Source organism: Theobroma umbraticum, unplaced genomic scaffold (assembly GCF_002168275.2).
Source record: "Theobroma umbraticum cultivar Fairchild unplaced genomic scaffold, ASM216827v3 scaffold_12.0, whole genome shotgun sequence".
In the NCBI taxonomy this organism is placed as follows: Eukaryota; Viridiplantae; Streptophyta; class Magnoliopsida; order Malvales; family Malvaceae; genus Theobroma; species Theobroma umbraticum.
In genome coordinates this window covers 836720-861156 of record NW_018397272.1, presented here as the reverse complement: position 1 = coordinate 861156, position 24437 = coordinate 836720, and the positions used below count along the sequence as shown (strand labels likewise).

Here is a 24437-nt window from a genome sequence, read left to right as displayed (position 1 = left end):
CTTATTTGGTTAATGATTAAAAAAATTAAAAAAAATCAAACTAATTACTTTATTCCTTTAGTCATTCCAAAAAAATGGCTATTCCCTACAAACTCTATATACCATTACCTTCCACCCTAGTATTAAGTATTCCATTCCCGGTGAAATAGGTATCGAAAAATAAAAGACTAAAATACCCTTGTCCATTTAAAAAATTACTAACCTAGACGTTTAAATACTTTCTTTTTATCTCATTTTTTTCCTTTTTTTTTTCTCTTTCTTCTTGATCTACCTTTCTCATTCTCTTTCTAAATTTCCTTTACCAATAAAGAACGGTGGAAGAGATGACAGCATAACCAGATTTGGCTGTAGAAAGCGTGATATGATGCTTATCAACCAAATACAATTGAGGAAATGCTAATCAAACGCTCCTTAACTAGAACCCTACGATCAAATTTGGCAACTCATAACCAAATCCTATTGTAGAAAGCACTGATCTGGTGCCCTAATAGCCAGATCTTACCACAAGGAGTGCCGAATCAGTGCTCCATTACATTGGCCACATCTCTAGTGACTAACCAACAAAGGAGAAAGAAAAGGAAAAGAAAAAAAGAGAACCAAAAAAGAATTTAAAATAAAAAATTTAAAATTCTAATTATAAATGATAAAAATTAACATTGTAAATTTAAAAATTAAATGAAAATTTTATTAAATTATAAATTATTAATCTTTTAAATAAACTATAAATTATTAATATTTTAAAAAATAAAATGAAATAAAAATAAATAATCATATTAAAGTTACAAATAAAATTTTTTTAATATTATAAATTATAAAAAATAATTTTTTTAATTAAAAATAAAATATTATGCCATGTTAGCTTTATGCTATGTCAACATTTATCCCACATCAACACGACCATGCTATATCAATTCATAGTCAATGTCGTGTCAGCGTGCTTAACAGTATTAAAGTAAAAGATTGTAATTATCAAATTTAAAAAGATAACAATTTAATTTATATAAATTATTGTATAAAGATTAAATCTATTCTTTTTGTAAGGTACGAAGATTAATTATATAGTTTAATATTTTAAAACAATTCATCTGTTTTGATGGATTGCACGGGAAGATAAAATATTTTTTGTTTGAAATATTTCCTAAGTGGGGCATAATATTAACATGTCCGAACCTTAAATGCAAGTCTAAGCCCACCTCAAAGACAAGTTGGGTCCGGAAGACTCGGCCTATGCAGCCAAAAAATTCAAACCTTTTCAAACGTCTGACCCATCACTGATCCAAGAGTCCTCTTCTCCCTTCAGACGATGATTTCATCTTTCTCTTCCATGCAAACAGAAACCGTAACTTCTGCGTCTTCGTCCTTTTCTTTTTCCTTTCTACCCCTCCTCAAACATCAAATTTACACTACCACACCCTTCACAACTAACGGCAGAAACCATCTCACCCTCCAGGCACTTTCTTCTTCTTCTTCTTCTTCTTCTCCAACCAAAGACATATGGAGACGATCCAAGACGGCACCGTTTTACCGCCCAAAACCCTCCCAAAACTCCACTTTTTTAGACCACAGCATCGACATGGAAGAGCTTTTCGCTTCCATATCCAAAACGCAAAACGGAAAAGACCTTTTTACCCTTCTATCCCCATACAAAACCCGCCAACTCTCAATCCGTTTCATGGTATCCCTCCTTTCCCGCGAAACAGACTGGCAAAGATCGTTAGCTTTGCTCGACTGGGTCAACGAAGAAGCCCGTTACTCGCCTTCACTCTTCGCTTACAACGTTGTTATTCGAAACGTGGTGAAAGCTAAACAATGGGCAGTTGCCCATGGCCTGTTTGAAGAAATGCGTGAAAAAGGGTTAACACCCGACAGGTTTACTTATTCGACATTGATAACGTATTTTGGGAAAGAGGGCATGTTTGATTCCGCTTTGTCTTGGCTTCAAAAGATGGAAAATGACGGTGTTTCGGGTGATCTTGTTCTTTTTAGCAATTTGATTGAGTTATCGAGGAAGCTACGAGATTATTCCAAAGCTATTTCAATTTTTAATAAGTTGAAGAGGTCGGGAATCGTGCCTGATCTTGTTTGTTATAATTCGATGATTAATGTGTTTGGGAAGGCTAAGTTGTTTAGAGAAGCAAGGTTGTTGGTTAAGGAAATGAGGGATGTTGGGGTCATGCCGGATACAGTTAGTTATTCAACTGTTTTAAATATGTATGTGGAGAATCAAAAGTTTGTTGAGGCATTATCGGTGTTTGCTGAGATGAACGAAGTGAAGTGTCCACTTGATCTTACCACTTGCAATATTATGATTGATGTTTATGGTCAGCTTGATATGGTGAAGGAGGCGGATAGGTTGTTTTGGGGTATGAGGAAGATGGGGATTGAGCCGAATGTTGTTAGCTATAATACCCTTTTAAAGGTTTATGGTGAGGCTGAGCTTTACGGGGAAGCAATTCATCTTTTTAGGTTGATGCATAGGAAGGATATTGAGCAGAATGTTGTTACATATAATACTATGATTAAGATTTATGGAAAGTCTCTCGAGCATGAAAAGGCGTATAATCTTATGCAAGAGATGCAAAATAGAAGGATTGAACCTAACGCCATTACATATTCAACCATAATATCTATATGGGGTAAGGCAGGGAAGTTGGATAGGGCTGCAATGTTATTTCAGAAGTTGAGGAGCTCTGGGGTTGAGATTGATCAGGTGCTTTATCAAACAATGATTGTGGCTTATGAAAGAGCCGGTTTGGTTGCTCATGCTAAGCGCTTGCTTCATGAGCTTAAGCAACCGGAGAATCTCCCTAGGGATACAGCAATTATGATTCTTGCTCATGCTGGTCGGATTGAAGAGGCTACGTGGGTTTTTCGACAGGCATGTGATGCTGGTGAGGTGAAGGATATATCTGTGTTTGGATTGATGATTGATCTTTTCTCACGGAATAAGAAGCATGCAAATGTCATTGAGGTGTTTGAGAAGCTGAGGAGTGCTGGGAATTTTCCTGATTCTAATGTGATTGCCCTGGTGCTGAATGCCTACGGGAAGTTGCGAGAGTTTGACAAAGCAGATGCTGTATATAAGGAGATGCAGGAAGAAGGATGTGTCTTTCCTGATGAAGTTCACTTCCAAATGCTGAGTCTTTGTGGTGCTAGAAAAGACTTTAAGATGGTAGAGTCACTGTTTGAAAAGCTTGATTCTGATCCTAACATCAATAAAAAGGAGCTGCATCTTGTTGTTTCCAGCATTTATGAAAGAGGAAACAGACTAAATGACGCGTCGCAAATCATGAACAGAATGAGAGAAAGAGGAATTTTGAAGTCATGATCCTTTCTTAATCAACTCATATTTAACAACTCTCTCTACTGGTGTAAATGGAATTTTTTTGTTCTCTTGGTATTGTTGTAAATCACGTTCTCTTGAGCTGATTATGCTGTGCATATATTGGATTCTCCTTGCTTTCTAATGCATACCTATAATTCTAGCAAATTATAATTTTGTTTTCTTAGGTTAATAACAAGCGCCTTTTGCTTATACTATTTCATTTGCAGCACACTCTTCAACTCTAAGAGTGAGCAGAGATCATGCAAGGAGACAAGGAAATTAGCATATATTGTAAGAGTTTTTTTTTTTTAACAAAAAAAATGAAGAAAGAAAGAAAAAGAACATGCAAGATTATCTCCTCAAGTAATTTATTTTAATTTTGGTTAGCTTGATATTTTTGTAATGATTTCCACATTGCACACCAAAGAAATAAAAAAAAAGAAGAAATTGTTAACTCTATGTTAATTTTGATGATAATGAAATATTCCAAATTTGATATTTAATATGCGCGTTTAAGTGAACAAGTGTTGAATTAATAAAAATTTCTTTAAGAATAGAATAAGTTGAAGATGATATAAGTTAAGGCTGAAGATATATTTGTTGATGGATTGACTAAGAGGATAGTTGATTAACATAGCAAAGCTTGGAACTAGACAACAGCCCTACAAAGGTTATTGGACTATAACAAAAATTGAACCTTGCTATTAACCAAGATTGGCAGATAGTTGATTCATTTGTCATTTACTCATCAGCCCATACTTAATACTTAAAATGCAGAAAACAAAGGTAAATTATGTATTAATTTTGGATAAGAGCAGGCCAATTTGGTTTGGTAGGTTTATTAGTTTCCAGTTAAAGAGTCACTCAGTCTCAATCAATGAGAATATGAATTTCACTGGTGACAAACTGAGTTAGGTCAACAGGTTTCCAGTTTCTTCATGCCATGCCATTCTTTCTCCGGTCAATTTTCCTTTGGTCCCCTCAAAGGGGAATGATTATGAATCCCAATTTCCAAGTATATGGTTAAATTAGTTGAAGTAATCTTTGACACTTTAATCAAACTATTCCTTAAACATCTCACCAAATTATGACTGATGTACATTTAATAAATTTGCATGTTGCATAATCTACTTCATTACAACGAATACCAAGGATCTGATTTAAATTGGGTCAAAGTCAAACAAGGAAAAAAAATTGAGTATTTAACTTCTTTAATTACTCTCATTAAGAGTTTCACTATGACCCGTTAAGAACCAAATGACATAAATTCTTTTATCTTTATATATATATATATATATATATATAAATTGAGAAAAAAAAAAATTCAAGAATGAAAACGTGCTGTGCTAAGATCATGACTGTAATGATAATTCAAATTGATTCTCTCGTATATTTCCAGCGTTAATATTGCTTATGTGATTTGTTATATCATTCGTCCTTAACTTTCAACTAAAATCAGCTATGTCTCCAAGAAAATGTATAATTTCAATCGGAATTTTCTCATGACTTAACTTGTAGAGGAGTAATTCATCATTTATTTCTCAGCGTGTTTCCAAAGTCAACCGACTTATGGAAGAAATGCCCCAATAGAGAGACCATCTCTATCATCGTTTCTGGTCTAGCATTAACATAATTTTATAAAGAAAATTTTGCATATATGCGAAATTATGGCCTAAAGCAAAAGATTAATTCATTGCACAATTAATTTAGTGATAGCTTTATCTTATTCTTACTTAAAGAAGAGAGAGAGAGAGAAATAATAAAAAAAAAACTTAAGCCTTGGTCTTGATAATACTATTATTATTATTATTATTATTATTGATTTAAAATTGTAGGACATGAATTTTTTAAAAGGGAAAAAAATTAATAGGACTTTAATTTATTTATTTTTATACATGTGTGGGGTTATCAATCATTTCAAAAAATCTAATTAAAAATTGTAAACCAAAAATCTACTAATTAATTAACAACTGAGGATGTGGGTTGCCTTGCTTCTTTAATAAGATCTTTGACATAAATACCTAACTTTGAAATGAAATTAGTTGTATATTCAAGTATGTCTTAAATAAAAAAAATATTACAACAAAATTTATATTATTTGGAACGTTTGAGTTTTGATTGTGGAAATCTTCATTCTTGATCATATAAATCGAGATTTTTTTTAAAAAAAAGGCTGTTAACTTAATTGTTACATATGGCTAAGATTTAGAGAGGTTTTATGTTTAGCTTATAGCCAAAAAAATCTGTTCATTAATAGTTAAGCAATAAGATTTTGATTTGGAAGTTTAGAAACCCTTTTTTTTAAATTTATTTCTTGGACTAATAAAATTTAATTTTTTATTTTAAGAAAAATAATTCCAATATTAAATTTTTTCACAAAAAATCATACACCAATCATTAATAAAAATACAAATTCTTAATATTTTATCATTGCTAGTATAGTAAAAGCCCGATAAATTAATACTCGATAAATTAATAATTTTAATTAATATTAAATAATTATAATTCGTAATTTGATAATTAAATAATATTCTTATAATCACAATATACAATACATGTATTAACTTCAATATTTTGAAAAAAAAATACATTGATAAATTAATTTTTTATTAATTAATGTATAAATTAATAAATTATTAATTTATCGATTAAATAATATTTTGTTTAAATAAAATTTTTATAATTCCAGGACAATAATTTATAAAAGTTTTATTGTATATTCTTACAAGATCATATAATTACTTAGCATTTTTCCAATTTTTTTAAGCTCTCTCTCATATATATATTGAATTAAAAGAAAAAAAATTGTTAGTTACAATCAAATAATCAGACTCAAAGAATAATATACCATTTGATATAGAAAGGCCAAAAGCCACATTTTCCATAATAAAAAACTCACCATCATCTTAAACTGAGAAGAGATTATCGTAACCATACCATAGCAAAGAGTATATTCATTTTTATTATATATTTATTCCTTATATTATCGATCTAAATTGAAGTCATATCTTTATAATAATATATATATATGTAATTATTCTTCTTTATAGTAATATTTGTTATGATAATTAAACCTAAAAACTGTATAAAAAAAAGAAATAAAACGAGTCTAGATATTTTGTTTGCAAAAGTCATCATGGTTCCCCACATTAAGTCCTAATTAATCCAAAAATGAAGCCTTAATTAATCTCTCCTAAGCTCCCCCACATTCACGGCGAAATACTTTCCTTCCCCGTATCTAACACGCACCAGAAAAAGAAAGCTCAAAGAATAAGTTAAATTCACTCCAAAAGCAGCAAATTTAACTCTCTCAGATCAGCTCACAACTTTTGCCCTTTCCTTTTCTCTCCCAAGCTTTCCAATCCAAGCAAGGGGAGAACGAGAGACAACAAAAAAAGAAGAAGAAATGAAGAGATTAAAATCCTATTACATGCAAATTCGTCACAATAATAATCAAGCAATGGAGCGCAGATGGATCTTCCCTTTAGCTGTTGGTTCCATTGTTTCCTTATTTTTACTCTTTCTAACAACCTTAACCTCCTTTGACGGCTCCCCATTTCTTTTCTTCTACCGTTCCTCCGCCGTAATCGGCGGCTCCTCCACTTTCGTGGAGAACCAGCTAAAACCCATCCCCATCTCCACCCTCCCTCCCCCTCCCCGCTTCGCATACCTCGTTTCCGGCTCCGCCGGCGACGGCCGCATGCTGAAAAGGACCCTCTTAGCGCTTTACCATCCCTTAAACCAATACGTAGTCCATCTTGACAGGGAAGCTAGCTCTGAAGAGAGACTCGATCTGGAGAAGTTTGTGAAAGATCATCAAGTGTTTAATAAAGTTGGGAATGTTAGGATGATTGTGAAAGCTAATTTGGTTACTTATAGAGGACCTACTATGGTTGCTAATACGCTTCATGCTGCTGCAATTTTGTTGAAAGAAGGAGGAGATTGGGATTGGTTTATTAATCTTAGTGCTTCTGATTATCCCCTTGTTACCCAAGATGGTGAGTTGGATCTTCCGAAAAGATAATTTTTTCCCATTTTTTATTTTGCGTGAAAGTCCATCCTCTTTCTTTGATTTTTGGAATTGGGTATTGGAAAAAACCGTTTCCTTTGTGTTTTTAGCTTTGTTTTTTTGGACATTTGACTTTGGTTTTCGATATGGGATTTTGGGTGTTTTTCAGATCTGTTGCACACATTTTCATACTTGCCAAGGGATCTGAATTTCATTGATCATACAAGCAATATTGGGTGGAAGGAGTGAGTACTTCTTTTAATGCTTTTAATTTTTACGTTTCTTTAGAGTTTCCTTTTTTGGCTATCTTTATATTTCTGGAAACTGAGTGATCACTGGGTTTTGTTGTTGTAATTGGCAGGTTTCAGCGGGCAAAGCCAATTATTATAGATCCAGGGTTGTATAGTGTGAAAAAAGCTGATGTCTTTTGGGTAACACAGAGGAGAAGTGTTCCAACTGCATTCAAACTCTTTACAGGTAAAGATGCTGAGAGCCTCAATTTTTTTTTCAGGTGTATTTAGTTGTGGTAATTTTGGTGGTGCTGTATTTGCCAATTTTCGATTAGTTCTGTTTAGAGATACAGCCTATGTAGTCTTTTCTGTGTATCAGTTCAATCTGTTTCATTTTCTTGGCATAGTTGGTGGTCATATAATGATTTCCGGGAGATCTTAAAAATTCTTTTAGATAATATTTTCACTGAATAAATTTGGTTATATTGTTGGGATGGTGAAATTGAGGTTCAAATAGGAATCTAGTTTTCACCTGATGATCTTTAATAAGCAAATTAGAGGTCAAAAGTTAAGACTTTTGAAATCTGAACGTTATGTTCTCTGGTTCTGGGTTTTCAGAGAACAACAGATTTAATTGAACTAAAATTTGGATTGAGGTCAACTGGGTGGACTGTGGAGAACATGCAATTTCTCCTTTCATGTTCTCTTCTACTTTCTGATTGCATGAAAGCAGCTTATTGATGCAACTATCTAGAAGATAATAATTTTGTTTTTAATGCCTCTCGTTTCATTACAAGATTTTGGAATTTCTGATCCAAAGGAAGTGGACAAATATGTAGAACTTGTAGAATGGCATGTCTACACTGCTTCACTCGTTTAAATGACTAGTTGCAGTGTCATATAAATGCACTATTGCGTATAAATGCACACTAAGAATGCTTTGATGCTGGGCACAAGGGATTGTTGGTGATAAACATTCAGGAAAATTGGTGCAAGGCAGAAATATCTTGTTAATAAACTAAATTTTTTTACTTATATCTTCTCTTTGTTCCTCAATAGCCATGGAAACGTTTTGAATTGCTCTGGGAGTTTTTGATAATGCCCCTGTCAATTATGCAGTGAATTCATGGTTATCAATTCACTCTCTCACTTCCCCTTAAAACATTGAAATTGAAAGGTTTTTCAGGAGAGATATGCTTCTTGAGCATTCGCATATTCATTTACAATTAGTTTTATAATATTGCCAAAGTGTTTATGGAAACTTGGATGTGCTAAAAAGATAATTTTATCTGTACTTGTCAGCATTCATTTTCCCCTGTGTTCCCTCTTTCTACAGAAGAAGTTAAAGCCCTGAGATCACTCAAGTTTCCTTTGAACCTGGCCTAGTTCGTCTCTGACAGTTCCTATCCTTAGTATAGCCTATTATTTTTTAGTGTTTCTTTTTTTAAACGAAATTAAATGTCATATTGCGGCAGGTCCTTGAATTTTCTCATCTCTTTGATGAGAACACAGAAGTCAAAACTGCTTCTTAGCATAAAATAAACTTTACTTAACTCTCATAACTAAGGCTTAATAGGATGATGAAGTTATTGCCACACGGAATGCTTATTTTAAGCAATGACAGGGACTTAATTAACCAAATATAGCCTTATTCTTGTTCTATTCTGTGTTGCTAGGAGTGATGTGATCGTTTAGTTTTGGCTTCCAAGTTCAGCTGACAGCATTTCTTTATTTCTTTTCTTTTTTTTTTTTCAGTCTTTCCGAATTCATTTTCTGATTTAAGTCAGTGTGATTCTGCATTGCTACATGGCAATTAATTAACCAAATATAGCTTTATTCTTGTTCTGTTCTGTGTTGCTAGGACTGACGTGATCATTTACTTTTGGCTTCCAAGTTTAGCTGACAACATTTCTTTATTAATTTTCTTTTTGTTTTTCTTTTATTTTCTACCTTTCCATATTCATTTTCTGATTTAAGTCAGTGTGATTCTGCATTTCTACATACCATGTCATTTGATTTCCTTTATGTGTAGGATTGTTATTTATTTGATAAATGTGGATGAAGGTAACTAAAGTAAAATGAAGGCTCAAAATAGTTCTGTTCTTTAAAACTTCGTAAATTAACAATTTAAGGCAAAACAGTATAGATTTAATGTTCCAATTAACTCAGATATCTAAACGATGAACCATATGCATGTATGTTATGTTAAGTTTGTAACTTGTAAGTTTGCAATTTCATTGAAATTTCATGATAACTGTGAGTCTGTGACTACTTGTGCTTTTTGCATAAGTTTCATGATTATGCGTTGAATAATCTAATCTTGTGATCAATTGTTTGTGTTTATTGAGTCTCATTAGAGAAAATATATTCTAATTTAGTATACTTAATGAGAAGAAACATTAGTATGCTACTGGAACATTCTCATGAAGTAGTATGCTTTTAAGTCCGGATATTGGAACATTCCCATGAAGTGGTTGATTACATCTGGAATTGGCTGTTGTATCATGTATGCTACTCTGATCGGAAAATATGATCATTTGTTCTTTGGCAAAATGTTCTTTGAACTACCTTGTTGCAAGAATCTATTAGACAGCCATATGTATGTCTAGTAGTGTCTGCATTAGGTATCTCTAACAAGTATATCTTTTTGTGTAATAGGTTCTGCGTGGATGGCACTTTCTCGCCCTTTTATTGATTATTGCATCTGGGGATGGGACAACCTACCTCGAACAGCCCTCATGTACTATGCAAACTTTTTATCTTCTCCAGAAGGTTACTTCCACACTGTCATTTGTAATGCTCAAGAGTTCCGTAACACTACTGTAAACAGTGATCTCCATTTTATATCATGGGATAACCCTCCCAAGCAGCATCCGCATCACCTCAAGCTTAATGACATGCAACGAATGATAGACAGCAATGCTCCTTTTGCGAGAAAGTTCCCTCAGGAAGACCCAGTGCTTGACAAAATTGACTCTGAGCTGTTGTCTCGGGGTCCAGGAATGTCAACTCCTGGCGGTTGGTGTGTAGGAATTGGGAAAAATGGGACTGATCCTTGTTCTGTTGTTGGTAATACAACAGTCCTCAGGCCGGGTCCTGGAGCGAAAAGGTTGGAAACTTTGATCAGCTCTCTTCTATCCAATGACAATTTTAGGCCGCGGCAATGCAAATAATACCAATGGAAACCTGCTAAGGGAGGCACTCATGCCAATGGGTTGGGTTATGCTCATATCAGAAGATGGAGATGATGCAATCCAGTAGTAACTGATCCTTCGGGTAAGGGGTAAAAGGAATGATAGAAGTATACATGATCTCTCTGGTTTATATAATACCTCGATTAAGATGGATATCAATTATAGAGCGGTGATCGGAGTTGGATTTACAGTGGTGGAAACGGGGGCAGTTGCCCCCACTGAAATCTTAGTATCTTTTTTGTAGTGTTATGTAACTATCACAACTGTTGAAGAAAAGTTTTAATTTTACTACCATCGAAATATAATATTGTCCCATTTTAAAGGACTAGTTACTTGTTCATGCCCTGGATTACACGGTTTTATTTCAAATTGAATCGATTATAAAATATACATCGTTTATGAAAATAAGACCTCTTTTTTCTTTTTTTTTTTTTGGTAAAAAAGTGAATTTTATTAGCATAAGACGTATATGTCATTGTTAATTTCAAGCTGAAGCTGTCAGAGACTCCAAATAAGTCCAGATTATTTATGAAAATAATACTAATGACCTGAGAACTAATGATGGATTTACTATTATTATTATGCTTAATGAATTACTTTTACAGTTAATGATATTTTCTTATGTAATATGTATTTTGTGTATTGAAACCCAATACTGGTAATACATACAGTGAAAGAATAAAACCTTAGTAGAGATTTTTTTGTCTATTAGAATCTTGGATTCATAAATTTGATCAACTTATTCAAATGGACTCTAGATTGGTTTACAAAGTGAAAAAAAGGTAGTCAGCCAATTGCTACACATGATCTCCATCACACTAATCGTGGCTTTGCAACTGCAGTCTTTGATGCTGAATCACGAGAGCCAAAAGGAAAACCTTCTTCTGCTTTCACAATTTCGTCTGCTCCGTTTTCTCCTGTAAACACTGCAAAATTGATGGCTGGATTTGGGTTGTTAAACACGTTTTCAGTTGCCAACTTACCGTCTGAATGAACCCCTTTTCCTGCTCCTTTTGTTAGTCTTGCAATGGCGGATGTTGGGCCTAACGTCTGTAACGAGTTAAAGAAAATAAAGTATAGCAGACTAATTAATGAGTTTCTTCTGATAAATGAAGAGCAAATTACCACAAGATTCTCTTTTGGGTCGTAGGAGTTTATTTATCCTCATGAAAATCGTGGTTTCCTTGTTCGTTATCCATTACCTTTAGGCACCAATATTATCTCCAATTTGCAAGTACACGAGTCCTTTCTCATTGGATGCAACAAGAATGTGAAATAACCGAAAGCATTTAGCTAATTAGTGGAAGAGAAGGCAGGCAAAATCCTACCTATTTTACAGGACATACAAGCCATTAGAAGCAGTAAGATATGATATACACTTCACCGGACTGGTAAAATAAACAGAAAGGAGGTGCTTACCTCTGGTCAAGTTCGAAGAATTGTGAGTAACCAAGTATAAAATATACACCTTTGGAAGAAATTGAAGGGGCTTCAGTCAAGGAGAGATGAAGCTTACCGCTCAAATTGAAAAGGGATGCATGCCTCTTTGATGGCAGGAAGCGTCATCTCTCCTACGACAGGAGTCCCTCCGCATCTCTTGCTATAATATCTTGGTTTTCTGCACCGCTCCTTATCTTCTGCAGCTTCTTGAGTAATATATACGTAGTTCCCTGTTTCTTCTGACATCCAGGACTAGTAGGAATATGTATGGCTAGTAGCAATCGAACGGCTGATTCTTTGGTTTTTGGATTCTCATTTTTGACAGAGTTGTTATGTTATCGTGGGTGGTTTTTGTTCAATTGTTTTCGGAATTCATCAAAACATCCAAGTTTAAACTCAAAAGGATGTGTCTCTCTATCTTTTTCCCTAGAAAGAAAGACACATCAAATGATTATAAGGAGATGGCTCCAGGGTAAGGAAGCAAAAGAAAACTCACAGGACAGATAAAAGGAAACAAACTACAATAAAAGCCTGCAAATCTAGGACAAATATTGTAGTGTTAATGATTGGTTTATCACTTGTCAACGATACAGTAATCAAATCAGCTTAATCATCTCATAAAGTGATGTCATGTAGGATGATAATGATATCAATTAGTTTTGATGTTGTACACAAGCCTAGCAGGTGAAGCATCAATTCTGTAATCCCTCCTTGATATCAAATCCAATAAATAACTTGGAAAATGGACCATATTTTAATACTACTAGCTAAGATATATGAGGCCACTGTTTTTAATTCGCTTCTTTTAACTATGCATTCCTTTGACAAAGTCACAAAATGATAAAAGGGTAGACAAAATGTAGTATCTTATCCTAGGATAGATGAAATTCTAGCCCCCACACCTCGACCCCGCAAACAAAAAGTAAAACAACTACAAACCCTAGAGCATATATATGTGTTAAAGAGAGTTATGAGAAACCATTTGAGCAATATAAGCAAGAATCTTGCCATGCACAGGCCGCCGGCGCTTGCTGCCTTGCTGCAGTGCTCTTCAGTCTTCCACACCCCAGCAGCCGGCAGCGCCTGTAATTAACAGCAGCCTCTCCATTTTTCTTCCCATAAAAAAATAGTTCCCGAGATGAAGAAAAATTTTATCACAGACTGTAGTAGTGCTTGGCAAAAGTGGGAAATCATCTTGCAGGAGACTGCATGTTCAACGATGTCGGATGGCTGTTTTCTAAATTATGAAACATTGTAATTTTCTACTAATCAGTTTGCAAGTGGTTGATTAAACAAATACCAAAACAGGACCACCTAGCTTATGCTAAATCATATGCTTCACCGCCTAATCCTAGTCCAAATAATGATGGAGAAAGAATTAATTAATTAATTATTAAATTACTTAATTAGCTGGAGAAGGATTAATGTGGGGTTGGGATGCCAGAACAAACAATTAGCTGGGTGCTTGTTTGAGCCCCATCCATCGTTGAGCTTTAAAAATTTTTTATCCCATGTTGTCAAAATACATACTATGTTAGAGCCCATACTTAGTAGCCTTTTTCATTTACTTAATTGATAAATTTTAACATCATATAATTAAAGAATATTTGGCCTAACCATACTCCAAATTATGCTGCTGTAGCTTGGCCTCCTCACAAGGGATATCAGACAGAAAAAGTAAACAAAAACTGACAAAACAGGGTTTCTGTAGAAATCTTTGATGAATTAGAGAGTTCAAATCACCAAAGAACTAGGTTGAATAAAACCAAAAAACAGAGAAAAATTGAAGAACAACTCAGAGGAAATTTTTGGAAAGATCCAACTATTCTTTTCTATACATATTTATATGAGTATCAAGCTGACGGTGCCATATGACTCGGCATTGGGAAATGTGTTTTCGCTGTACCACTAGCTGTGCACAGAATTCCAAACATAGGATTCTGTACATTGCAACAATTTAGCCTAACGGCCAAGAGAATAAAAACAAGAAAACAAAACGTGTCTTAATAGCCTTAATAGACTAGACAAAATCGACATAAAGGATTGACGTTTAAGCCTTTCCAAAAAACTAAGGAAACAAAAACAACACAACAACTAAACGTTTCATTCAATTATTCACAGAAGACCAAAACGACATAGTATGCTTCTTGACTTTCCTCCTTTAACCAGCAGTTGCTTCGGCCCTAATTGAATCTTCTACAAACTTTACCAGCTGGAATCACTGAGTTTTCAACACACCTCCTTGATTCCAGATGAGTAAACTCCCAATTTGTCCCTCAGGAACTCAAAGCTATCCACACTTAATCCCTTGGTAAAGACATTAGCCAACTGCTCCCTAGTGGGACAGTATTCAAGGTCTATTTCACCCTCATTCACTGCATCTCTGAGAAAATGGTACTTCACCCTAATGTGCTTTGTACGACTGTGCTGAACCGGATTCTTAGCAATGGCCATTGCAGACTGATTATCAACATAAAGCAATGTTCCTCTGCTTTGTAAGAAACCCAACTCATTCAAAATTTTCCTTAACCACGCTGCTTGATTTGCTCCTGAAGCAGTTGCAATGTACTCGGCTTCTGCAGATGATTGAGCTACCACCTCCTACTTCTTTGCGCTCCAAGAGAATACCCCATTTCCAAAAGAAAAATAATAGCCACTTATGCTCTTTGAGTCATCACAAGAGCCAGCCCAATCACTATCTGAATACCCCTGAAGTTCATTACTTTCAGCCTTCAAATACTTCAAACCAAAATCTACAGTGCCTTTTATTCCTGAGGATACGTTTTGCAGCCATAAAATGAGTTGTATTTAGAGACTGCATCTACCTGGACAGGAACTTGTTGCATACATTAAATCTGGTCTGGTTGCAGCAAGATATAATAAATATCCAATGATACTTCTATGCAGCTTTTCATTGGCCTTTGATGAATCATCTTGCCTGCAAAACTTGCTTCCTGCTGCCAATGGAGTTCTGACAGCCTTGCACTTGTCCATATGGAATTTCTTTAGCAAGTCATAAGCATACTTTGTTTGATGAATCATGATGTAACCTGAAGATTGAATGAACTTCATCCCAAGAAAATAGGACATCAATCCTCAATCAGTCATTTCAAAAACTTTCAACATTTGAGACTTAAATTCAGCTAAACACTCAGTTTCAGGTCCTGTTATTAGCAAGTCATCAACATACAAGGCAACTATAAGTTCAACAGACTCATTTGCCTTTTTTATATAAAGAGTTGCTTTAGTAGTGCTCCTCATGAACCCCTGATCCAGTAAATGTGCATCCATTCTTTCATACCATGCCCTTGGTGCTTGTTTAAGACCATACAAGGCCTTCAACAATTTGCAGACTTTGTTGTCAGACCCTTTTTCCACATACCCCTTTGGTTGCTCTACATAAATATCTTCCTTCAAATAGCCATTTAAAAATGCAGAGTGCAAAGCCCTTGACTAGTAGTCTAGCTTTGTATTTGTTAACAGACCCATCTGGGTTTAATTTTGTTCTAAATATCCATTTCACACCAATGACATTATGATATTTAGGTCTATCTACCAGCACCCATGTTTTATTCTTTTTAATCATGTTGAATTTAGCATCCACAACACATTTCCAGTTACTATCAACATAAGCTTTCATGTAATTGATTGGCTTTATCAAGGCTATATTACACCTAATATAAATTTTTTCTAGAGTCCTTGTTCCCCTGACTGGTTTGGACTCATCTTCAATATCTGATAATTCATCTTCAACTTCATTTTGAAGCTGTTCCTTAACAGTTAAATCTTCATTCTTTAATCCTTGAACAGTAGCATTCTCCCAGTTTCAAAAATGCCTTGCATCAAAATTAACATCTCTGTTGATAAATATCCTTTTAGACTTAAGATCATAAAGTCTGTAGCCTTTTGTCACTTCATTGTACCCAATCATCACATCCACAACTGCCTTAGCATCAAACTTAGCTCTCTTTTCATCTGGAAGTTTGGCATAACATACACAACCAAAGGTCCTAAAATGTGACACTGATGGTTTGTATCCAAACCACATTTCATATGGAGTTTTATCTCCCAATACCCTAGTATATGTTCTATTCAACAAGTAATTTGCAGTGTTTACTGCCTCAGCCTAGAATTCTTTAGGCAACCTCACCTGATAAAGCAAGCATCTGCCCATCTCTGCAAGTGTTCTATTCTTCCTTTCAGCTTTCCCATTCTGTTATGGACTATAGGTAACAGTAAGTTGATGTTGCACTCCACATTCTGCCAGCAAATCATCAAACTCTTCAGATGTATATTCCCTGCCATTGTCACTTCTTAATGACTTTATCTTCATGTCAGAATAGTTCTCTGCTAATGCTTTGAATTTCCAGAAATACTTCAAGGCTTCAGATTTTACCTTCATAAAATATATCCAGTAGTACCTCGTGAGATCATCAATAAATATGATATAGTATTTACTCCCACTTAATGATGGAGTCTTCATGCGTCCACATATGTCAGTGTGGACTATCTCCAACTTCTAGGTAGTTTTTCTTTTACTTACTTTAGGAAATGGTTTTCTAATCTGTTTACCCAGCTGACATGTTTCACACACTTGTTCAGGTTTCACAATTTGAGGCACACTTTCCACAACTTTACCTGAGTGCATGAGTGACAGTGAATCATTGTTCACATGTCCAAAACGTTTGTGCCAGAGATCTGAAATATCAGACTCATTGTATAAAGCAACTTGATCAGCATCAGCTAGATTTAAAGGATAGCAGTTATTGTGCATTTCTACTGTGAATATTTTAGAACCCCGTGGATTAAACATAGTACACTGTCTACCTTTAAACAGCAAAGCATACTTATTCTCAGCTAGTTGTCCCACACTCAGTAAATTCTGACTTGCCTCAGGAACATAATGAACACTAGCTATGTGTTTGACTCCTGATGCAGTATTCACGGACATAGTTCCAATTCCAACAATTCTCATGAATCCACCATTTCCAATTTTGACTCTAGAATTGAAATTAGTATCCAGATCAGAGAATAGAGATTTGTTACTTGTGAAATGGTGTGAACAAGCACTATCTAACAGCCAGATGCTTGAATTTGCAGAATCTCCTCCCATCTAAGTCATAAACAACACTTCTTCTGCTTCTTCAACCTGCTCTGCTATATCTGCTTGATTTGAAGCTTTTATTTTCTTTGACTTACACACCTTCTCAACATGACCCATTTGGTGACAAGCTCTGTACTTAACATTGGGTCGATACCAACAAAATTTGGTAGTATGATTTCTCTTCTTGGAATTTGGACAAGACAGATATTTGTCCACAGTTTTACTCTTTTTCCCTTCATCAGCTTTACTTCCTCTTCCATCATTCTTCTTAGAAACTGCTTCTTTTACTCATCAGTCCCTTCGCCTTAGCCACTAAAGCATTTTCAACCAAGTTTTCTCCCCTGAGAGCTCTTCTCTGCTTCTAAGCTAATAAAGCACTGATGAGCTCAGCAATAGAGATCCTAGTTAGTTCTTTTGAGTCCTCTAGAGAGGAGATCTTAGCTTTAAACCTTTTAGGGATACTCACTAGTATTTTATTAACAACTCGTTTATCACTCACTTCTTCTCCAAGTTGCCTAAGCTAATTTACAAGCTTAAGCAGCTTGTCAGTATAGTCTTGAATGCCTTCATCATCCTTCATCCCAGTAATTCAAATTTTCTGGATAGATTCAGCACCTACATAGCCCTTGTCCAGTCACTGGCCTGATATTCCTCCTTCAAACTACCCCACACTTGCTTTGGATCCTCATAGTTCATGATCTTCGCGAAGATAGATTCTGACACTGTTGTTTGAAGACAATTGAGAGCTTTATACCGCTTGGTAACCTCCTCACTATGCTGCTTGATCTGAGCAATAGTGGGATTGGCATGCCTTTGCACTGGGATTTCACCAGACTCAACAACATCCCATAAATGAAATGCCTTCAAATAAGTGTGCATTTTAACTGCCTAGAAAGGGTAGTTTTCACCAGAAAAGATCGGAGGAGTAATTGCACTGAAACCAGCTATGGCCATCTTAAACACTCACTAAATCACCCAGAAACGAAAATCAACTCACAGGCTCCTTAAGAAAACAAGCTTTGATACCATGCAGAAATCTTTGATGAATTAGAGAGTTCAAATAACCAAAGAACTAGGTTGAATAAACCCAGAAAATAGAGAAAAATTGAAAAACAACCCAGAAGAAATTTTGGGAAAGATTCGCCAACTATTCTTTTCTATACTTATTTATATGAGTATCAAGCTAACGGTGCCATATGACTCAGCATTAGAATATGTGTTTTGCTGTACCACTAGCTGTGCATAGAAATTCAGACATAGGATTCTGTGTATTGCAACAATTTAGCCTAACGGCTAAGAGAATAAAAATAAGAAAACAAAACGTGTCTTAATAGCCTTAACAGACTAGACGAAAAACACATAAAGGACTGGCGTTTAAGCCTTTCCAAAAAACTAAGGAAACAAAAACGACACAACAACCAAACATTTCATTCAATTATTCACAGAAGACCAAAACGACATAGTATGCTTCTTGACTTTTCTCCTTCAACCAGCAATTGCTTCACCCCTAATTGCATCTTTTACAAACTTTATCAGCTGGAATCACTGAGTTTTCAATAGTTTCAAAACTAAGTCGAGACTCACAAGAAGGCACGATGAAGATTAGATTTTCAACTGCTTTCCACTGGTAATTAAATGGATGAACTAAGAATAACCATACCAGTACCTAGGAAGTAACTAATTAGACCAGATTATGCTCTTGATCTTACAGGAAATTCAATTATATCTCTTATATTTCTCTCTTTCTTGCTAATATCATACTTTTGTTTAGAATTTTAAAATCGAAACTTGCAGTCCATAACATTGTTGTCATATGATGATGAGATGAATATGTTGACAGTGTTTGTTTTTTCTCTTTTCTTTTTAAATTTTTTATAAAAGAAAAATATTTCATATCTGTTCCATTTGGTAATAAGAAATTAACTTGTTGAAAGAACATTTTAATGGAGGTGTAACCTATATCTAGCTTTTCGATAGAGGTAAAACCTTTAACAGTAAAGGATACACTCAAAGATTACAAAGCTAATGACCTCACAAGGCTGATAAGCTAAGTATAAGAGAATGAAGGTTTTTCAGAGAACAAAGACTGCAAAAGAATGCTCTGTTAAGAGAATATGCAGCAGAGAGAGAAAGAATGAACTTTCAAAATTTTTATACTTTTCTGACTTTTAGAAATGATCTTTAGCTCTTTTTGCTCATTTAAGTAAGTTAGAGTCCCATTTTTGATCATTGGGACCACTTGAATTGCGTCATTGGTTCTTTAAGGATCGATCCTTTATAGTCTAGGATCGACACTTACTTCAGTCTAGAGTTTTTGTGGATTGACCTGTAGATGTGTAAAGGTTCTATCCTTTTTGTCTGATTTTCATCTAAAACCATTCTGTTTTGTTGAGAATTGACCTTTGCTTCTTTAGGTGTCGATTGTATTTCCACGTCAGGTGCCAAAATTGAATTTCACAACTTGCTTTTGGAAGCTTCAACCTTATCATTTACACCATTTCTTCCTTTTCCCCCTAGTCTTGATTTTTTTTTTTCGTTTTGCCACTTCAGGGATTGACACTTGATGTTTGAGGGGTCGATCCAAATATTCAGACTTGTTTTCTTTGGTTCTTCACTTGTTTGGATTCATGCTTGCTTCTTTGGGTGGTCTATTTTCTCATTTAGAGTATGCTTTTTTCTACTCTTTGCCATCCTAGAATTGACTTGCGATCCTAGAATTGGCATTTCCTTCACCTAGTGTCAATTTCTGTTCTTCTAGTGGTTTTTTAGAATGCTTCTCTTCGCTCTAGAATCCATTTTTCCTTCTTAAGGGGTCGATTCTTTCTATTCTAGAAAGGAAATCTTGCTTTTTATTTTACTTAGAATCAATCCTTCACTTTCAAAAGGTTAATCCTAGTAGTTGGAACTTGAGAGTTTAAGTGATTTAAAGCTTTTTCTTTGCACAACCAACTTCAAAACTCTTTTAGGATTGTTCTTCAAATTCAAAAACATTTTCATTTAGTTTCAAAGTATATATTTAGAGCATTTAATTTTGTTTTTTCAAAACTAGGGCCAATTTTAAAACTAACATTCTCCCATTTTTTGATATGACAAAACTAAAAGCTAAATTTGCTCATGAGGAGCTCCCCTTGAATTTATGCTTACCTTTCAAATTATTTGAAAAAATTTAAAAGCATTTTCAGAACATATCTAGGGACGAAATTCGAGGAAAGCTAGGAAATTTACTTTAAATATTCTTTCTCTTTTTGTTATATATAAAAAAAGTGGAAAACAGAGTATAAAGAAAATTTTGAAGCTCTAGGAAACATGAGAAGATTAATAGCACAAGTGGATAAACAAAATAAGAACTTCATTAAATAGTAAAGAATGATGTAAAAAGATTCATAACCGTAGAAGCACAAATACAAAATGTGATGAAAATGTATGCAAATGCTATGTTTGTGGTGATTGGAGGTGTGCTAGTTAATTTGAGTTAGAGATTTCGATTTCAATGTTGATGGTTAATGTAGAAGGTTGTTTGGCAACCTTGTCATTCAAGATCTTTTGGTTTTCAGCAAGTTGCCTTTGATTCTCTGTAAGCTTTAACATTCTCTTTTGAAGCTTGAGTATGGTGGCATTGATTTTGTTGATGGAGTAGCAGCAATGATCAAACATGTTTTGATACTTGGGAGCATATGTAGCCACTACTTCCTCAATTTTTTTTCTCAATTATAGTAAAATGTTCATTAAACAACCTTTCTTGATTGTCCATCTAAGTACACAAAAATTAATTTGAACCTTTTGCCATATACATCGTGAAAGGCAATCGAAATGGCCCATGACCAGTTGGTGGAGGTGGAACATATGTTGGTGGAGGATTGACTGATGGTCAAGCAGGCATGTTGGATGCATAGGGAGGTGGAGTTGCAGTTTATGGAGGTGAATCACCTTTCTTGATCCACCCATTGATTGCAACATCATACTCAAATCCCATCTTATTAAGGGTGCCTTTATTTAAAAAGTTAACCTTATTGTACATAATTGGTTTATCAATTGAGGTATTGACCTTTCAGTTATATAGCATTTTAGAGATTTCCATTCCATACACCAAGTTGTTTTTTGTACCTTTAACCAAAGACTCCATGTCTTTGTATATGAAGTGTGCCAAGTCAATAGGTGTCCTCCTTTTGATGTGGTACATGAACCACAGACCCTCTATTAAAACAGTTGAGTGCTTGGAGCTAAAAGGTCTGAGTGTGCAGCTTACAATCAGGTGTAGGATCTTATCATTCAAATTGAGTCTTGAAGCACTATCTGGAAACTTTGGTGTAATGATAGGACCAACCAAGAACTCAACATTTAGTTCTTTCTTAGACAAGGCATTCTTTTCACCCATGAAGGTAATGGCGTTTTTAATAGGAGGTTTTAACTTCAACACTTTTTGTAGCAATGTAAGAGTGACGATGAATTCACTTCCAGCAACAAAGGTGTAGAAGGAATCATCATGATCTCTAACATCCTCATCATCATGTCTTCGATAGACTAAAGTTGCCTTCAAGTAGAAGACTCTAACGAGATTTTCTTACACTAGTCTCTTCATACTTATGTATGTTGACTCCATATGTTTTTGATGATAACAAAATATTCCTCATTCATTAATGTCTAACCCTTTGCTTAAGTGTGCAGGATTTCATTTAAATCCCTTAATATTGTTGTTGATTAAAAGCAAGTCTAAAATGCTTGTCCTGATATAAGTCCTGTTAATCAGTTAAAGAAAAAAAGAATAAAAACAAACAAGTATCGACTAGTTAACAAGAAGCCTTAATCAGTTAAGGTATTCAAGGGCACTGCATGAGTGTGAAATAAAAGCTTTTTAATCAGTTAAAGCAAAAAGTTAATCAATTAAAGATCTAAGAAAAAAGTCAAGAAGTGCCAAAGTTCAAATTCAAATACTATTGACTATTCAAATGAAGTCAAATGAGAAAATTTAAACTTGAAGATTTCTTAATCAGTTGAAGCCCATTTTAATCAGTTAGGGATAAAAGGAAATAAGCTTTACTTAGTTAAAAGGAGGACTAGTCAACTGAAAGCTGACAGAAAATTGTTGTTGAATTTTCACACAAGTGCACACTATCACAAATAAGTAATATAGTGATGAAGTAGAGTATCGTTCTCACAAAGATTTGTTCTAAAATCTTTACTAAGTACTAAAATTTATGGCAAATTAATCTTATTTAAGCAACTAAAGTTCTTAAATAATTAATTTCAAGATTTGGGTTTTTAATGGAAAAAGATGACATTGTTAGTTTTAAATCTTTTGGCTTTGGATTTTCAAAACTTAAATAGTTGTTTTATTGTCCAAATATTCTGTTGGTAATTAAATCGTAAAGGCTTTGTGATTTCCTTAAGCATTTAAGTTCACCTAAGGTAAGAATGAAATATTTATGGGTTTTTAAGCAAGCGTTTTAGCTAGAAAATTTGTTTAGTTAAAATCAAGTACTTTTGAAAGTACCTAGAATGATTATTATGAGATTTGTGTTCTAGGAAATGATTGTGATGATTGTTGTATGGTAGGAATGCTTGAAAACTCCATGAATTTAGCCAAAATGGAGTTGTAATTTGAGCTAGGAATCGAATCTCTAACTAGGTGAGTGGATACACAACTTTCAAATTATTTGGATATGTATAGCTAGCATGATTTCTATGAAAAAGATTATTTGTGTATGTTGAAATGATATCTCTAAAGTGGTTATCAAAGGATTTGAGTTTCAAGAACGAAAAATGATTTTCAAAGAAAAGTAAATTCTTAGTGATTGTGATATGATTGATGCAATGGTTTTCAAACTATTTACGAATCCATTATGATGTAAATACTTTACTATGTATTAGTTTTCAACAAAAGAGGACAAGCACCTACTGTTTGAAGTCCACTCGATAACTCCGGTCTTTGGACTACTATGGGTACTAGGTATTTTATGCTTATTTATAGATGTTATAATGTGCATGTTTGCTATGATGAATGCCATAAGATTATAAATGTGATGTAAATTTCATATATTGTATGAGATGATTAAGTATGCATGATGTATACTATAAGATTGTATATATGATATAAATTCCATATACCATATGAGGTGATTAAATATGCATGTTTAATGCCATGAGATAATGTATATGATGTATATTCTATATACTACATGAGATGATTGAGAAAGCATGATGAATGCCATGAGGTTATGTATCTGATGTATTTTCCATATATCTTATGAGATGAGTAAATGGTGTGTGACGGACATTCCATACACTTAATGCTATGAGTATGAGAAGTCTATGAGTGCGATTAATTCCATTCACACGGGATACAAGTGATGACTTCACTCCTATGATGCATCATAAACATCCAAAGTGCAATGAGATTGTATATTGTTGGCATAAGGTTGATGGGGGCTATACCATCACAAAGTATGAGTTTAATGTTTATGGAATGATCATAATTATAATGATTATAGCATGTTGCATACTAATGTTGTTTGAGCATTGTTCATGATTTGTACTCTATGTTGACATGAAAATGTGCTTAGTGAAGAAGATTGAGCCTTAGAGAAAGTCCCAAGAGGTAAGGAACTTAAGGAATGGTAAAATTGGAGGATATTGCTTAAAAATTTGGGTTCTAGGCCGAAAGTATCGATATGTATGGGTTAAGTATTGATACATTCCAAACAGAATGCTATAGGAGGATTTCTATGTGAAATGTATCGATATATTTTACTAATGCATTGATAAATGTATAAAAACATTGATACATTCAAGAATGTATGGATAGTTTTGGTGCAGAGTAGGTTGTTCGATTGAATTTGATGAGAATTTCGAAGGTAAAGGATTCCTAAAGGTCTATATTGACATGTTTTCATACGAATGCTATTCAACTGTGTTCAAATAACATGTTTTATGAATTCTATGATTAAATTGTTTATGTAAGACATGAGATTACAAGTGCATGTTTACAAAATACTCTTATCCCCTAACTTGTCCTTTTCCTGTATCCACTCACGGAGTCTTTGTGACTCACACGCTATTTTTCTCATTTATGTTGTTGTAGATTAGTGATAGTGTTAGATAGTAGCCAATGCCATGGATTTCAGTGTCTGATCTTCAT

General features: G+C 34.3%; 2 protein-coding genes across 2 annotated transcripts; both read left to right on the top strand.

Moving 5' to 3' along the window:
• Positions 1–1223: 1223 nt before the first annotated feature.
• LOC149526463 (Tetratricopeptide repeat (TPR)-like superfamily protein) lies at positions 1224–3516 on the top strand. The gene has a single exon (XM_089785345.1). It carries the CDS (start codon positions 1304–1306, stop codon positions 3326–3328), a length of 2025 nt encoding a protein of 674 aa, XP_089641471.1. The 5' UTR covers positions 1224–1303; the 3' UTR covers positions 3329–3516.
• A 3042-nt stretch (positions 3517–6558) lies between these two features.
• Positions 6559–11166, top strand: LOC110426804 (beta-glucuronosyltransferase GlcAT14B). Its single transcript, XM_021442111.2, has 4 exons — positions 6559–7323; positions 7504–7579; positions 7696–7811; positions 10223–11166. The coding sequence occupies exons 1-4, from the start codon at positions 6732–6734 to the stop codon at positions 10735–10737; spliced, it is 1299 nt and encodes a 432-aa protein (XP_021297786.2). The 5' UTR covers positions 6559–6731; the 3' UTR covers positions 10738–11166.
• Positions 11167–24437: the final 13271 nt, after the last annotated feature.

Bases quoted from the DNA above. Each gene is read 5' to 3' on its own strand.
- LOC149526463 (XM_089785345.1), top strand. From the start codon at position 1,304: ATGATTTCATCTTTCTCTTCCATGCAAACAGAAACCGTAACTTCTGCG.
- LOC110426804 (XM_021442111.2), top strand. From the start codon at position 6,732: ATGAAGAGATTAAAATCCTATTACATGCAAATTCGTCACAATAATAAT. The intron at 7,324-7,503 runs GTGAGTTGGATC...GGTGTTTTTCAG, and splicing joins TCCCCTTGTTACCCAAGATG to ATCTGTTGCACACATTTTCA. The intron at 7,580-7,695 runs GTGAGTACTTCT...TGTAATTGGCAG, and splicing joins AGCAATATTGGGTGGAAGGA to GTTTCAGCGGGCAAAGCCAA.